Raw genomic sequence first — 17,500 nt, 5'->3', positions numbered from 1 at the left:
GGTCAGGTAGTTTCAGAACCAGCTGAAAGAAGACTATTAGAAACCAAGGTCAAGTTTAGAGATAAGTAGATCATGGTCAACAAGGTCAAAGGCTCTACACATGTCAGTGAAAACAGAGACTGAAGCAAAGGAACTGCAGTCCCTTAGCATGTTTGCCAGGCTTATTCTGCATGAAATTTGGGATCATTACAATCTATATTGTGGTCAGATTAAAGCCATTAATCCATCAAGTTCAGAGAAACCAATTGAATTAATATTGCACTTAGGAAGGATTCCATTTCAGTCTTATACTGGAGATGTACCAGGCAAATTCCAGTGAAAGGAGATCCTGAGGCGAACACAAGACATTCAGGGGTCTTGTTTGTCTGAGAAACCTCCAACTAAAACCTAACTGTGCAGGCTACTTTGGAATTCTTTCTGTGGTTATATCATGGTTGACCTTCTTCTGTTATAGCAAGTCCAGGGAACATTTTCTGAAAGAATTCTGTCTTATACAGCAAGATTACAGTTTCTGAACCTGCAATGTTTTATATATAGCTTCATTAGAGCGGAGCTCTATCTGGTGTTTAAAGCTCTTCATAATGAAATATGGCGTACTGCCAAGTATAAAAAACAATGAACATTTATTGTATGTCATACCACTTAACCAAACAAGAAAAGGGACTACATTTTTCACACACGTAATTCCATTATTGTACTATAGGCTTCCAACTGTCATAAGGAATTCTCCCTCCATAGAAGCATTAAAAAATTCTAGATCATTTGATGGGGATTAACATATACAAAATACATATTTTTGGCCTGTGTTTCATGTATGGCTGTAGACCATATCACAGATAATCACAAACTTCTGAAATTATTATTAAAACAGCACTCTGTAGTATTTGTAACACCACTGAAGGCACTCCTGAAGGATAAGGTAAGTATTTATTTCAGTGTTACAGTTTGATTCTGTCCAATAAAATATTTCCAAAATGCTTTCTTTCTTTTCAGTGGGATAGATCTTAAATGTACTATCATCTAGATTATTTTCCAGATAGTTTTACTATTAACTGCTTAAGCTCACCAACTCCCTTCAATTGTTATTCAGTTCATTATTATTTTTTATTTACTTTACATTTGTTAACTGGGGGTGTCTGACTGAGCCAAAAAGGCCCTTTTTCAGCAGAGGCCCGGGGAGAAAAGCTCCACAAAGGAAAATTACAGATACATTTAGTTATTTAGACTTGATCAGTATAATTGAGTATGCTTCATTAGACAGCATTTATCATAATATGCACATACTTACTGCATTTAAAAATGCAATATTACTACACAATATAAAGCTTGTACAGATACAGAGAATCTATGATTTTTATTCTACTGCTTATATTTGTGACATAGTCTTCATTTCATAATAAATTGTTTTTCCATTTTAATCCCAGATATCAAGGTCCAAAAAGTTCTTAAGTGTGTGTGTGTGTGTGTGTGTGTGTGTGTGTGTGTGTGTGTGTGTGTGTGTGTGTGAGAGAGAGAGAGAGAGCGAGAGAAAGGTTGCAATGGGTTGGGCTGTATGGTTGCGACAGCAACAAACTAAAATAAATTCCTGGTCTGTTATTTGTGCACTTTCATTCATTTGATTGAACTTAGATGCCAGAGGTATATATAGTCATACAAGTGGCTGTAATAGTGGTCACTTCTGTGGGGGCTTACTATGAGTTGCACTGAATAGTTCTGAGAGCAGCAAGCTGAAATACATTATTGGATCACTGTTTATGTTTTTCTTCATTTATTTGAACGCAAGCAGACATCAGATGTGCTTAAAATGATGTCACTGTCTAAAATCCGTGTGTGTGTGTGTGTGTGTGTGTGTGTGTGTGTGGGTGTGTGCATGCGCACAGAGAGGAGTTGCAGTGGGTTGCAATGTATGGTTATCAGAGCAATAAGTTGAAATAAGTTCCTAGAAAATTAGTTTTGTATTTATTCTTTCATTCATTTATCAGAAGTCTGACGTATACACAGTCATAAATGTGTCTGTAATTGTGGTTAAATCACTATGTGTATGTGTGAGGGGTTGCAATGGTCATACTGTATGACTGAGAGCAGAAAGCTGAAATACATTTTTGCACTGTTTATGTTTGTATTCAGTTATTTGATTGCAAGGAAAAATCTGAGGTGTTCACAATCATGCAAGTTGCTGTCTTCATATTCAAGTGTGTGTATGTGTGTGTGTGTGTGTGTGTGTGTGTGTGTGTGTGTGTGTGTGTGTGTGTGTGTGTGTGTGTGTGCGTGTGTGAGAGAGAGAGAGAAAGGAAGGTTGTGTTGCACTGCTTGGTTCTGACAGCAGCAAACTGAAATTTCTACTGTATTAGTTGTGTACTTATTCATTCATTTGATCAAAAGTAGAGGTGTGAGGTATTCACAGTAATACAGATGGCTGTTATTATGGTCATATCTGTGGGGTATTACAATGGGTTGCACAAAATAGTTCTGATAGTAGCAAGCTCAAACACATTTCTGGTCTATTACTTATGCAGTTTCTCATTCATTCAATTGCAATCAGAAATCTCAAGTTTACACAGTCAAACCAATAGCATTCTACACAAAAGACTTTCTGTGGTGGTCCAAGATGGATGTGTGCAACAGCAACAGCTCATTGGCACAGTGGCTCAGTGGATAGCTTTGTCATCTCACTACACTTGGTTCTGTGGTTGACCCTTTGGCTGAGATTCCTTCTGTGTAGCATCTAAATGTACTCCCTGTCTCTGTTTGACTTTTATCCACATGCTCTCTTTCCTCCTTCCAATCCTCAGCTATATAATATATGCTGGTGGCCATTTTTGCTTTTATTTTCATAATACCAAAGGGGTACCTAGAAGGTAAATATCTTTTTGTGCAGGCTAGAGAGGGACTTACTTATTGTAGATGGGATATATATATATATATATATATATATATATATATATATATATATATATATATATATATATATATTTATATATATGTCCTTGCAAGCATTTGTCTTCTCAGTTTTTTTGGAAACTACTATTTTGTCAGCTTTGAACACTAAGCCTTGGACACAACTTATTTTCCCAGGAAAGCAAAAAAATAAATAAATGTCTTTAATCGTGATTTTTATTCATGCCATCATTGGAGAAAAAGTTCAGAAAAAAATTGTAAGATGATTGCCTGGGCTGGAATCGGATCTGGGGATCTAGGATCCGACAGCCTCTGCTTTTTAGAAACCACCGAGAGCATGGACGGGGTCTTCCACTTGGGGTCAGAAGAGGAATCCTTCGAAGGGGAAACATAAGGACCCCCCTGCACCATACCTTTAAGCAGCAGCATATTACAGCACTCTGCCAAAGCTCTGGGGTTGAATGTGGCATAAATGTTGCATTCAACCTCCAGGTGAGGAGCCCCTAAACAATGCAAGCACTCCTCATGTGAGTCGGAATTGGGCATCTTCCAACTGCACGAGGACCACTTTTTAAACCCAGAGAACGTTTCAGACACAATTTTAAGGAATACAAAGACCTAGCACCAAAAAGATACTAACAACAAAAAAGGCATCAAACACCTAACTAACAAGGGGAACTACCCAAAAACTAGGAAATTTATGGGAGGGGAAGTAACCACTAACACTTCAACAGACTTTCCCCTGGAAAGAAAAAATAAATAAATGTCTTTACTTGTGATTTTCAGTCAGGCCATCATTGGATAAAAAGTTCACAAAAAAATTGCAAGATGATTGCTCAGGCTGGAATTGGATCTGGGGCATCTAAGATCTGACAGCCTCTGCTTTTTAGAAGCCACCGATAGCATGGAAGGGATCTTCCACTTGGGATCAGAAGAGGAAGCCTTAGAAGGGGAAACATAAGGACCCCCCTGCACCATACCTTTAAGCAGCATATTACAGCACTCTGCCAAAGCTCTGGTGTTGAATGTGGCACAAATGTTGCATTCAACCTCCAGGTGAGGAGCCCCTAAACAATACAAGCACTCCTCATGTGAGTCGGATTTGGGCATCTTCCAACTGCATGAGGACCACTTTTTAAACCCAGAGAACGTTTCAGACACAATTTTAAGGAATATAAAGACCTAGCACCTAAAAGATACTAACAACAAAAAAGGCATCAAACACCTAACTAACAAGGGGAACTACCCAAAAACTAGGAAATCTAAGGGAGGGGAAGTAACCACTAGCACTTTAACAGACTAAAGTAAAAAGAACTAGACAGAAACTAAACCAACCAAGTTAAACTAGGCTATAGAGAAATAAATCAACCTGAACCACTTATCTGAAGTGACAGCCAGTTGGATCACATCCATAGCAAAATACAGCAAACAATATCTGAGGATTAGAGGGCAGCAGGGGATTATGGGAGATGGAAGAGCTTGAGCCTTGGACCTGTCTATGCTAAAGTTGCCAGTTCAGATCTGATGTCGGATCCAAGACCCTTCTGTGAGGAATAATGAAATGGATAATATTAGATTCATCGTTTACAATATGTATATAACATGTTTTTTGTGTTGATACTTCTTCAAGGGTTATGGCCACTGGCACTATTTTGAGGAGTTTTGCATGGTTGCATTCTCTGAACCTCCCAGATGATGTTAAAGATGAGATTTCAAATTCTCCTTTTGGTAGAGATTTAGTTTTTGGCTCACTCTGCTGCACAGATAATCAAAAAGTGTGGTGAAAGGGGTAAGCTGATCCAGGGAATCTCTAAGATTTTTCAGCCCTTCTTGTTCTTAGAGGATCATCTTCTAAGAGATTAAATAACCCCCTCATCCAATTTTGGTAAAAACAAAATAAACTGTTTCAAAAAAGTGCAGGTAAACAGACATTTAAGAGGAAATGTTAAGGGGGTTGAAAAAAGAACCCACAAACCACCCAAAACCAAGAACAGTCCAAAAAGTATGAATAACTATCCATGAGACCTTGTGACCCCCTTCCACCTTGGCCATTTTATTCTTCCAGAAAGTCTGAATCTCCATTTTTTTTCCTTTGGCAAGACATAATTTCAGAAAGATGGGTTGTAAAGGTCATTCCTCAAGGTTATAGATGTCAGTGGTAGGAAATTCTTCATTTCCAGGAGGCATTCATTATTCTCTAGCCCAGACTCATTTCCACTGGTCTTTTATCACATGCTATCTCAAGGAGTAATAGAACCAGTTCCTCCTTCCCAGGTGGGGAAGGGGTTTTATTCAAAGCTGTTCCTAATCCCAAAGAAAGAAAACTCTTGAAATCAGCCTTTCTTTCCTAAATCTGTTTGTAATAGTGCCCAAATACAAAATGATGTAACTATACAACCAGTTACTTTTCCTCCTCTTTCAAGTTTCCAGTTGACACTCTACTTAAATGATGCTTATCATCAAATCCCTGTTCATCCAGGCTTCAGACGTTTCTTAAAGTTTTCTGTGTCTGTATCACATTATTTGTTCTCTGCCTTACTGTTTGGACTATCCACTGCACCAACAGTGTTCACAACTTGTCTAGTTCCAGTTAATAACTCATTCCAGGCTATAGGGTATTCACATTTTCCATATTTAGATGACTTGCTTATCTTTGCACAGTTTTTTCCCAAGTGTCAGGAATCTCTCTCTTTCTCTCTCTTTCTCTCAGGTTAGAAGTCTCATACACAAGCTGGGATTCCAAGAGAACATTCAAATTTTTTTTCATGAATCCTTCACACAGGATTGTGTTCCTGGGATGTCAACTTGACATCTCAGTTAAAAGAACTTTTTTTCCACAGGAAAAAAATACATATTTAGATCTATTTCTAAGATTCTCAATTCAAACTTTGGTCACTGTGAGGGAATACCTCAGGATTATGGGTTTCATGGCTTCTATGATTCTCATGACATCCCTGGCAAGACTCCACATGAAAAAGATACAGTGGTATCTGAAGTCTTTTTGTCACAGCACCAACACTCTTTGTCTTTTGAAATCCCAGTGCTAGGGTTTGCCAAGAAAGAAATTATTTGGTGGAGACAACAAATATCCTTAAATCCAGCTCTCCCCTTCTACCTCCCTGTTCCAGAGCAGTCAGTCACCACAGATGCTCAGACTTTGCTTGGGATGCAGTTTCAGGAGGGATAAAAGTTTAAGGAGTGTGGAACACCAAGAAGAGCTGCAAGCACATACATATCAAAATGATGCCCTAATCAAGGTACTTAACACTCTCTGAATCATCTTTGGTCCCCGGGACCTCTTCAAGCTGTTACAGACAGTACCACAGTCCTGTGATACATTAACAAGTAAGGGGGAACCATGTCATATCCCTCCTTTGCAGAATAGCCATGTTAGCTTGAGATATATATCTTTACTGCATACGTTCACTCTACAGGTATCCTACACTCTTTCAGAGCAAAACCATGTGGCAAACAAGCTGAGCAGGACCAGAGCAGACTCTCATGAATGGAAATTAGATCATGGGGTCTTCCAGGATTTGATCCATATGTGAGGAGTTGCTCAAGTAGATCTCTTTGCCTCCTCTCTGAACAACCAATTGGCAAGATTCTGCTCCAGGACTGCATACAAGAAGCTCTTGATGACCAATGCCTTTTCTTTTCACTGGAAGGGATGTTCCTGCATGCTTTTTGACCCTTTCCACTAATATCCGGGATACTTCTAAAGATTCAGGAGGAATGCCCCAGGATCATTGTGGTGACACTCTTCTGGCCCAGGCAACTGTGGTTGTCCCTTCTTTTGGAAATAGGCATTTACCACACGTTTCCTCACAGACTGGACCTCCTCAGACAAGAACAGGCATATTTGATACACCCTGACATCAATCAGCTTAAACTGACTGCTTGGATGATAAAGTCTTAATTCCCTTTAGGCACCCGTTTACTGAAGATATGCAGCAGATACTAATGAAGGCAAGAAAATCTACTAGAAAATCATATATTAGCAAATAGAAATGGTTTTCAAGTTGATGCCAACAACATAACAAGTACCTATTCAGGGCTAGTTGTTCTCTACTTTTACAATATTTCTGTGAGTTACTATCCTATGGCCATTCTTACTCCTCTGTCAGGATTCATTTATCATACATTTCAGCTTTTCTACCCATGGATCTTCCTCTTTCAATGCAGTATCATGTCAAAATGTTTCTGAAAGGGGCTTTGCATATGAGACCCAAAAGAAAACTGTTGGCCTGTCCTTGGGATCTTTGAGAAGCTAACACTTGCTCCATTTGAACCAGGTAATCTGTCTGACTTGAGGTTCTTAACACTGAAAACAATTTTACTGATTGTTCTGAACTCTGCAAAAAGGGTATCTGAGTTGTAAAGTTTTATGGTGATTATTTCCATCGTTTTCCACAGGGACAGGGTTGAAAACTAATATTTCTTGTATGCCTAAAGTGGTATCTAAGTTTACTTTAAGTCAAACCATCAATCTCCTCATTTTCCTTCGTGAACCCAGAGATTTATGGAGAAAGGATACGCCATACCTCAAATGTCCACGGACATCGCAGATACTATCTTGGTAAAAATAAATCTTTCAGATCTTCAGATCAAGTGTTCATTGCTTGTGAAGGTAAGAAGAAGGGGACAACCTGTGTCACAACAGACTATTTCCAAATTGATGTCTAAGGCTGTTACCTTTTGTTTTACTCTCATAACAAAACTATTCAAAGTGGGGTCAAGCCCCACTCTACCAGGGCCTTGGCTTCAGCTAAGGCTTTTTGGAAAGGGTTGGATTCTAGAACTATTCTGGAAGCTGCTACTTGGTCCACTGTGCATATTTTTATAAAGCACTATAAGCTTGATTTCTTCTTTAAAATCAGGTCAGGCTTTGCTAGGGGCTCCTGGAGTCTTCTCCTTCCACCTCACAAATGCAGTGAGTTAGGGTAATCTACCTCTATAACTAAAGCTATTGCACAGAAAACCACTAGCTTCTCCTTTGGATCTTAAGTTTTTGTTTGAGAAACTAAATTGCTCCATTTGAATCTGCTAACCTGGCTGACTTAAGGTTCTTATCATGGAAAGCAATTTTGCTGATTGCTCTGACCTCTGCAAGAAGAGTACCTAGGAAACATTTTTAGCCAATCTAAACTACCCGATTTCCTTGCTCTTGCAACAGTACTATGTCTTTTATTTTATCTTACTTCTTATTAATCTATCACAAAAACTCCACTTTTATACCAACCTTTAATCAAAACCAAAACATCAGCTGACAAAAGATGAAGTGACAATGATGATATTGGCAGCTAGTCTTCTGTCTCAGAAAACTATGTTCATAGGAGATTACTAGTTTAACAGCTTAACAGCTCTTTCAAGCCTAGCCAAAATAACCGGTTTTGCCCAATATATGTCCCCTAGGGGCAACAGGATGACATGGATTTGTATTTGTGCACTGAGTATCTTACAGATTGCCCCCATTCATAAGGAAGATAGTCATTATCCCAGTTGTGAATTTGTGATTTCCCCATCCATTGATCCATACTGCACATGAACAGGGCTAGTGAGGGGCACTGATTAATGTAAATAGGAAGCCTGTTCCAAAGAAGGGGCAATCTCTGAGAAACTTATCTGTCTCTCCAGCATGTTCTGCTTGAGATGCTGACTTAAATATAAATCCCTAGATCAGGTGAACCTCATGCTGTTTGACTTGCAGATGTGTAGCAGCTCCATCAGGGCTGAATTTGTGGGGTTTATATCACTTCCACGAAAACACAAATACTCAAACACCTATCCATAAACCCCAACACAGCAAACAGCTGTTTACTGAATGCTCACATCATAGGTTCATAGGTTCACAGGTGTGTACTAGGCTAATTGCCCTGGAGCCTTTACAAGCATAGCCATAGGATCACCCTGGCATACTGCCACCCGACCTTTGTTCCCAGTGCCTCTGTCAAGTAGAGCCACTGGAGTTATCCCTGGGGTGAATTTTCTGTTTCCCATCCACTCATTAAGATTTCTCTTGAAGATTGTCAGCAAGGTGCTCTGCTTGACATGTATGGGAAGTCTATTCCATAGCATGGGCAGTTTCTGGGTTATGAACCTGTCCCTCCAGCATGTTCTGTTGATTGTGGTAATGAGGTTGAGGTCTCTGGTGTGCGTGGTGTGGAGGGATTGGGATTTCTTTAGATGTAGCATTTCTAACAGAGCTAGGTCAGACATGGCTTTGTAAGTCAAGCAGAGATTGCCTCTAAGTAGGCAATATGAGACAGAGAATAGCTGGAGTTTTTTGAGTCTGTCCATATAGGACAAGTGTTTAAGGCCTAGGATCCTCTTAGTGACATACTTTTGTGGCCTCTCCAGTTGTTGCAGATGTCTAGTGAGGTACATGCCAAATAGGGCATTGTACTCAATGACTGGCCTAATGATGGAAGAGTAGAGGGAGACAATGATCTCTTTCTTTCTGGATGCAAAACCCTTAGTAATGAGATGGGTTTACAATCACATAGTCGATCGCTCTGTGTGTGATCAACGAATGTGCGTAAATCAGGTAGGAGAACCATTAGTGTGAGTACTATATTGTCGAACCTTACAATAGCGAACAGCCGCTATAGCAAGGTTTGACAGTGTAGTGCAGATCAGACTATAGTGGGGATTGGGAAATGTACCCTTTTTTCAGTGTAGTGCGATCTCGGAGTTTGTATAGATAAATACGGAGGGTGGGGAGCGCAGCCCCCACATGGGGGGGTGCAGAGGGGCTTGCCCCCTGCAAAAACATGTTAAAATATGTTTAGCAGCTAAGAGAATTTCAGTGAAGTTGAAATGTTCGACATTCCACTTCACTGAAATGCTCACTCCAGTTGGTATTGTGCTTTCCAACATTTTCTTTGGATATATGCACTTTCAGCCACAGTAGTGTCAAACATGTGATAGTAAACCAATGAGATGTGCCACAAAAAAGGACTTTCTGATCAGAGTGGCTATGTGGCAATCAAAAGAGAGGTTGCTGTCAACCTCTGTTCCCACATCTCTTATAACACCTTCTGTGTTCACTGGACTACCATCAATGCAGTAATTCATGGGAACTGGGTTTTTCCCAAAGGGGATGATGACACATTTTTTGGCATTGAGCTTAAGGCCATGGTTTTGACGCCAGTCGTTGGTCTCAGTGAGGCCATTCTGTAGGATGTCAACATCACTTGGGGAGATAATAATAGCTCCCAACTTGCAAATGTCTGCAAACTTTGTCAGCCAGAGTCCCTTCATGTTGGCCTGGACTTCAGAGAAGTAGATACCAAACAGGAGAGGACCCAGGATCGAACCCTGTGGGACTCCATTCATGACTAGTCAGCAGTCTGACTTGGAGTCAGCTACTTTTACACTGTGGGCTCCATCTGTGAGACAGTTTGCAACCCACCTAGTGATATAGGGGGTTGATCCCTAGCTTAGTGAGGTTTCTATGATTCCTGAGTAGGGAATGGTATCAAAAGCCTTGGCCAGATCAAGGTAGGCTGTATGAACCACCCTGCCTTCATCCACAGCTCTGGTGACTTACTCAAAGAAGTTGACCAAGTTGAGCAGGCATGAGCTACCCTTCACAAAACCAAACTGTGTGGGATCCAGAGTTTGGAGATTCCCTATATCCTTGTTTATTAGGTCCATGATGATGCATTCCATAGCTTTGCATATCAGGCTCGTCAGGCTAATGGGGCAATAGTTTCGAAAGCCTGTAGTCAATCCTCCTTTGTGGAGAGGGATGAATGTAGTGGTGTGCCATTCGTTAGGGACAAAGCCTGAGATGAGGCTGTGATTGAACAGGGCACACAGGTGAGGTGCCAGTTTACTCTGTAGTTCATGTAGAACAAAGCCAGGAATATTGTCAGGTCCCTTAGAAGCTGTATTCTTGGCCTTGGGCAGTGCTGCTTTAACCTGTGCAGTAGTAATACTGGGTGCTTGTCAATATAATGGTATTGTGATTGGTCCTGAGGGGGAGAGGGATAAAGTTGGCACTGAATCTGTTAGCCAGTATACTGGCAATATCTGTTGGTTCAGTATAGGAGGTATCATTGTGCAGTAGCTCAGAGCAAATCTGGGTATTGCCATGGAGAGTCTTTACATAACTATAGAAGGCCTTGTGGTTGTCTTTATTATCTGTTGCAGTTCTGTTTTCATAGCTAGATTTAGAGGATTTGATGAGGAATCGCAACTTTTTGTTGAGGCTGCTAAGGGAATTTTTCCAGTCTTGGGACTTCACCTTATTCCGCATCAGTTTCCTTCTTCTGTTTTAGAGTTTGTTTATGGCAGGGATCCACCAGATTGACTTCCTTTTTTGGAGAAGACCATCTTGGTTCTCTTGGGTATGGCGAGATCCATGCATTTGTGTACATGTTCATACAGTGCACTGGTGTATGATTTGGCAGTCATACAACTATTCTCCATTTGCATGGGTGCCATGAAGTTAGCCACCTCTGTTTTTAGGAGCCCAAAGTTAGCTTTGAAGTTTTTCATGGAGGTTACCTTTGCAGGGGGGGGCAGGATGTGGATTTCCAAGGTGATTAGTTTGTGGTCAGATCTAACCAGGGAGGAGCTGACTATTGGTGTAGAGTAACGGTCGCCCATGTTAGTAATGATCAGGTCAAGGATGCTGCTACTTCTAGTGGGGGTAAGAACGAGCTGGTCCAGGGCATTGGAATTAATGAACTCCAGGAAACTTTGGGCAAGTGTATTGGTACATGAGTAGTTTTCCCAGTTAATGGAGAGGTAGTTGAAGTCACCTAGTAAGAGAGTGTTAGGCTGGACTCTAATATTCTCCAGAGTGCTTAGGAACATGGAGTGTCAGTCTTGGGACATAGTTGGGGACCTATAGCAGGCTACGACCTGAATCACTGTCTCACCCAGTGTTAGCTGCACCTGAAGTATCTCTGATGCGTTATGTTGGGCTACCAGTCTGGAGGTGTGGGCATCCTTTATGAATACGGGAACACCACCGCCTTTGGAGCTTTGGTCAAACTTCTGGGGCCAAAAGGTGTGGAATAAGTTATAGCCTAGTAGTGCAGGGGTGCTTTCTGCTGCCTTGAACCAGGTCTCTGTTACAGCACAAATGCAGATGTTCTCCATTTTAAGGAGTGCTTCGAGTGAGTGCATTTTGAGATTTAGACTTCTAGCATTAAGCAGCATGACCCTCAGTTTGCATTTGTTTGTAGCTGTTACAGTGGTAACTTGGTCTTTGGAACACTGCCTAAAGGCACGATAGGGATGACAAGAGCCTTGGACAGTATCTGGAAGCCCACGGTTGACAGATGTAGGCAATCTCTGGCAAAGCATCGAGGTGTGTCAATCATGTCATCCCAGGCAGACAGATACTGGATCCTCTTAGAATGACACCAGAAACAGCCAATTTTTTAAATCAATCATTTTCTGCTTGTACTGTGGTATCATTCTGGTGATGGCAGGATGCTGCTCAGGGCTAGGGTCATACTCGCCTGGGCTACAAAATCCAAGAGCGCCTCCATGTCTGTTTTTATGTAGTCCATGGAGGTACGTCTCAGATCATTCACACCCACATGTACAATGACAGAGTCATATTTGTACCTGTTGTTGAGGGACCTGAGTGCGTGCATTATGTGATGGATCCTGGCACCTGACAGACAGCTGACTGTTACTTTCACCTTATTCAGCCTAGTGAGTGGGACATCAGTGTGCCTCACTATTGAGTCACCTATGACTAGTGTGTTGGGCTTGCTGTTTTGCCTTAGGGGCTTTGATTGAGTGGCATACTGTTTAGGACAGTTATGTATCTCGTGATTAGTGTTGTGCTGTGGTGGCGGAGTGCATTTCTGCCTTGGAGGTCTCTGCTGCTTGGGTAGATTTTTATTGAGAGCCTCCTTGAAAGTGGGTGTGTGGTTTGTGTTTTTATGTGAAGGAAGTGCTGGTGTGTGTTCTGGAACATTTTTCCCAGAGCAAAGAGTTAGCTGTCCAACATCTGTAAATTGCCCTTTTCCCCACTATAGTGCAATTTCAGAGTTGGTATATTTATGTAGGGGGTCTCCTATCTCATTATTTATCTGGTGCATAATTATTCTTTCCATGACCTTACATATAAAGCTAATCAACTTTATGAGGCTGTAATCTCCTGGGTCAAGAGATGGTCTCCCTTTATGCAGAGACATGACTGCTGCTGTCCTCCACTCTACTGGGACAAAGCCAATCCAGAGGCTGTGGTTAAACAGGGATCCTAATGGGCCTGATAATTACTGATTTAAGCTGTTTAAGAAGCAACCTGGTATACTGTCAGGCCTCACTAATGCAGTGCTTTTAGCTTTAGAGAGCACAGCGGCAACCTGTTCTTTGGTGATAATTGGCATTGGAGTGGTAGAGGGTCTTTTTTGGGGGAGAATTGAGGGTGATGGGGAGGTGAAATTTGAGCTGAATTTGTCAGCCAGCAGATTTGTTATGTCTTCTGGCGAAGTATAGGTGATGCCATCTACAACTAATTCTGCACATTGCTGGGCATTGCTGTTAAGACTGTGGACATAACTGAAAATGCCTTATAGTTATCCTTAGCTTTGGAATCTATTTTACCTCAAAGTCTGCTTTCAGAGACTTGACTAGTACTCTAATTTGCTTGTTTAGACTAATGAGAGACTTATTGCTCTGTTGTGCACATTCCCTCTTACTTCTCAACAGGATTTTCTTTCTTTTATTGTACTACCTATTATTAATACTAGGGGTCCACCAGGGTGACTTGTTTTTGTGGTTTGATCTGGGATTATTTCAGTCTAGTACTGTTATTTTTATATAGTTGTTTATATGGCCATACGTGTATGCCTCAGCATAGGTTTCTGTGTTTTCTGGATTTGGGGGAGCTTGAAAACTAGCTATGCTGTCCCTTAATAGAGGGAAAATTACTTTAGAACATTTCTTAAAAGTTAGGTTATGGTTAGGTGCGGGGACTAGTTTTACTTTTATTTCACAGGAGATCACTTGTGATCTGATCTTACCAATGAGGACATAACACTAGGGGAGGTGCAGCACTCTCCCATATTTTGAGTATCAGATCTAGGATATTTGTTTCCTTAGTGGAAGTGCAGACTAGCTGCTCTAGGGCATTTGAATTTACAAAGTCAAGAAATCTTTGGGACTGCATGTTAGTGGTTGTGTACGCCTCCCAACTAATGAAGATGTAGTTAAAATCACCCATGAGTATGGTATTGGGCTGGATGGTGAGTGATTCTAGTAACTTCATGTATGATGTATGGATTTCCTGATTAATGGTGGGGACCTGTAGCTAGCAAGAATATGGTAATGGATTTTTTCCATGGTTAGTTTGACATGGAGTAGCTCAAACATGTCATTGTGTTTGATCAGCCTTGAGGTATGATTATCCTTTATATAGATAGATACACCTCCACCTTTAGCTTTTTCATGTTTGAGTGTGTGGTTGAAATGTATGAAAGGCATTAAAGCCATGCACTCCCACAGTGGTTTCCATAGCTTTGAACCATGTTTCAGTAACTGTACAGACATCAATATTCTCCAGCCTCAGGTTGAGGCTCCTAGAATTGAACAGTAACACCTTTGGCTTGTCCTGAGAAGCTTTTGTTATGTGAATTTGTAGGGGTTGTTTTCCATCTGATTAATATGATGAAATTACAGTTGTGTAAGTAAATTATCATAACAGTAGATGATAGTGATCACTGCTGCAGTGTCTGCTCCCTCCCTCCATCCCCCCTTTTTGGTGTGTTTTTATGCCAGGGTGTGGACATTTATTTTTTGTTGTTCCTAGCATTGTCCTTTCAGGACTTAGCCCCCCCCCCCTCTGTCTGTTAGCAGGAAAATTCTGAAGGGCTTGGCTCCCAAACTTGTCTTTTAGTCAGCTCAGTTTGAGATGACTGAGGGTCTGGGCACGTGAAAAGTGCTGTGAAGCTTTGGAAGCTGTTACATTCTATACAGGATATAACCCGTGTAACAAAGGCTACTACATCATTGCGATCAATGGATAATTTATTACGATTGGTTTACATGCAAAACTGTACTTTGTTACAAATGCAAAACGGAAGCAGAACAGCTTGCAAATCACTTTAATCATTGCCTTCCCATGTTGGAGCCCACATGGGCCACCCAGCTCGTTAATTAGTAGTATGTATATTTGAAGCATGGAGGCATGGTGCTTACAAAACATCAATGCTGCTACCCCATCTTTTTGTTATCGGCACCAGATATAGGCGACGCAGAACTAATGAAACAATAAGAACTGTTCCCCCCCGGGGATGGAAAACAACTCTAACAAGTTAAAACTAGCTACCAATATGACCCCTGTCACTTCATCTATTGCCAGCTGCACTTTTTGTTTTGACTGCAGGCTGGCATAAAATTGGACTTTTTTGTGATCGTTCAAAAAGTAGCAAGACAAAATAAAAAGAAAGACATCGCACTCTCAAACAGCAAGAGAATGGGCAGTTGAGATAAGATGAAAACTTTTTTTAGCATTTACAATTGCATATATGTTTATTTACGTTGCAACAACCATTAAAACGCACCTTTGCTTTCCTTATTAAACTACAGGACGTTGAGTGCGTTACATAGTCACAGGTAACAGAACCAATACAAGACAACTAAGTGTCATCTATTTCTAAGTGCAGGGGCTATAAAATATTAATCACAAGTTACATATTTGATATTTTCATTTGCACCTTAATTTAGGGGAAAACTCACGCCTTCTTTTCGTTCGGACACATGTTATCTGCTCTAAAAGCCAGTAACAATGGAACACGAAGTGAAGGCGTCGCCCATCTCTGGGGACTTTATCAGCAGCTGCATGCGCTCACCTGCTCCCTCACCTTAGCAACATGCACGTGCTCCCAGACGGGCGCTTCAGGGTCTTTCTCGTGCTCCTTGCCTTAACCTTGGCAACGTATGTCAAGGCGCATGGCACAGAAGACACAGAGAACGCCGAAAGTAGTAAACAAAGTGTTGGAGAAGATGCAGGTACCACGGAAGAGGATGAGGGGGCAGAGGTTTCTGATGATATCACCACTGAGGATGAGGTCTTGGTCTTAAACAAGCACAACTTCGACAGAGCCCTCAAGGAGAACCGATACCTGCTGGTCGAATTCTGTAAGTAACTCTAATTATTAAAGTGGTACCACAGACCCAGAGCTGATGGGGCATGGATGGTCATCATGCTCACGTTAAGTATAATTCTGAAAGCCAGATGCTGGAAACTGTGGTTTACGTCTGGGAAAAGAAATTAGGTAGATTTTTTAAGAAGTAAAGCAATTAGGCAAACGTCTGGAAATGAGTGGACAATGTGGAATTGCATTGTTTTGTACCTTCTTTTAGTAACTGGCCATTTACGGACCATACCCCAGCAACTCCTGAGGCGGTCTTACACTGCTCAGCTGTCAACAGTTTCGCAAAAAAGTCCATAGTTTTGCCTCATACTGTTAGTCTCTTCCTCATAAACTTTGCGATTTCCAGGCAAATCACTCAGGATTGAAGTCAGTAAATATTGACAGGTATTTGAGTTTCGGACTTCATATCCTTGAAAAAATGCATAATGATAAAAACACCTTATTGTATCAACTTTCTAAGCTTATAAGAACAATATTTGTAGACGCTCCCTGATTTTTGGCCTTTGACCAATATTATTTCTGCTTTTTGGTCTGAATTCTTGAGTTAAGAGGTTAAGAGTTAAGCCTAATGGTCTGATAAGAAGCGGCAGTTGCAAACTTTTCCAAACCTGTCCTCATCTTGCGAGACAGAACACCAGGTTAACATTTAGCAGCCTCTGTCCACAGCTTGTTCTTAAAGTTCATAGGTACTTTTAGTGAAATGCTGTGGCATGATACTTCTCAACCTCTTAGCTCAAGGAATCTGGACAAAACCTAAAATAAACCAGGGGCAAAGCTCCAAAATGGGGACAGAGTTTAAACATTGCTCTTATAAGCTTATGATGTTGTTAGAATAATATGATTTGCGTTAGCATGCATTTTCTGAAGTATATGAAATCTGAGAACACTATTACCCCTGTAATGCAGCTAGGAGAAGTCCTCCCTGGAGGAAGCTTTGAAAAAGTGTCTACAGTGCGGGAACTGCAGTACAGCCTTGAAAAAGGCTCCGAAGAGGTGCCCCCTGTAGTGGCCTCGGGGAGGGCTGTGGATAATCAAATCGTAGTAGCCTTGAGAAAAGCTGTGGATAATGCAATCGTAGTAGCCTTGAGAAAGGCTGTGCGACCTTTTGTAAAGTCCACAAAATGGCTCCCAGCTGGTGTTGCTCTCTGCTGGAGAGTATGGTACCTTTCAAAAAGGCTGTGGTTAGCCTTGACAAGGGCCTAGTTGAGCCTTTAAAAAGGCTGGGGTGATGGGTCCTCTACGTCTAACTCAACCTATGAAGCCTTGAAAAAGGCTCCAGATGGTGGTGTGCCACCGAGTGTGGTCAGGCCTAGGCTTCCCTGGGGAGAAGTCTGCCTTCCCAGTGGCTCAGTCCAGTGTCTGGGGGTGGTGGCACTGGAAGGTAACAGCCAGCGTTCAGGGTAAAATCTCAATGAGGGCACTTGGGAAAACTGTGTGCCCAGGCTCCTGTGGGGTGATAGGCTCATCCATAG

The 17,500-nt window shown here is 41.3% G+C and overlaps 1 protein-coding gene across 1 annotated transcript in view; it reads left to right on the top strand.

The window, feature by feature from the left end:
- Positions 1-15,743: 15,743 nt before the first annotated feature.
- LOC122816166 (protein disulfide-isomerase A2-like) overlaps positions 15,744-17,500 on the top strand; it is a 209,249-nt gene continuing 207,492 nt past the window's right edge. Inside the window, exon 1 of the mRNA XM_044088919.1 lies at positions 15,744-16,011. Within this exon, the coding sequence (XP_043944854.1) occupies positions 15,744-16,011 (268 nt within the window). The remainder of the gene's footprint in view (positions 16,012-17,500) is intronic.

Source organism: Protopterus annectens, chromosome 12.part0, assembly GCF_019279795.1.
Source record: "Protopterus annectens isolate FY-2018-M chromosome 12.part0, PAN1.0, whole genome shotgun sequence".
Classification (NCBI taxonomy): Eukaryota; Metazoa; Chordata; order Ceratodontiformes; family Protopteridae; genus Protopterus; species Protopterus annectens.
This window is presented reverse-complemented; position numbering and strand designations above follow the sequence as displayed.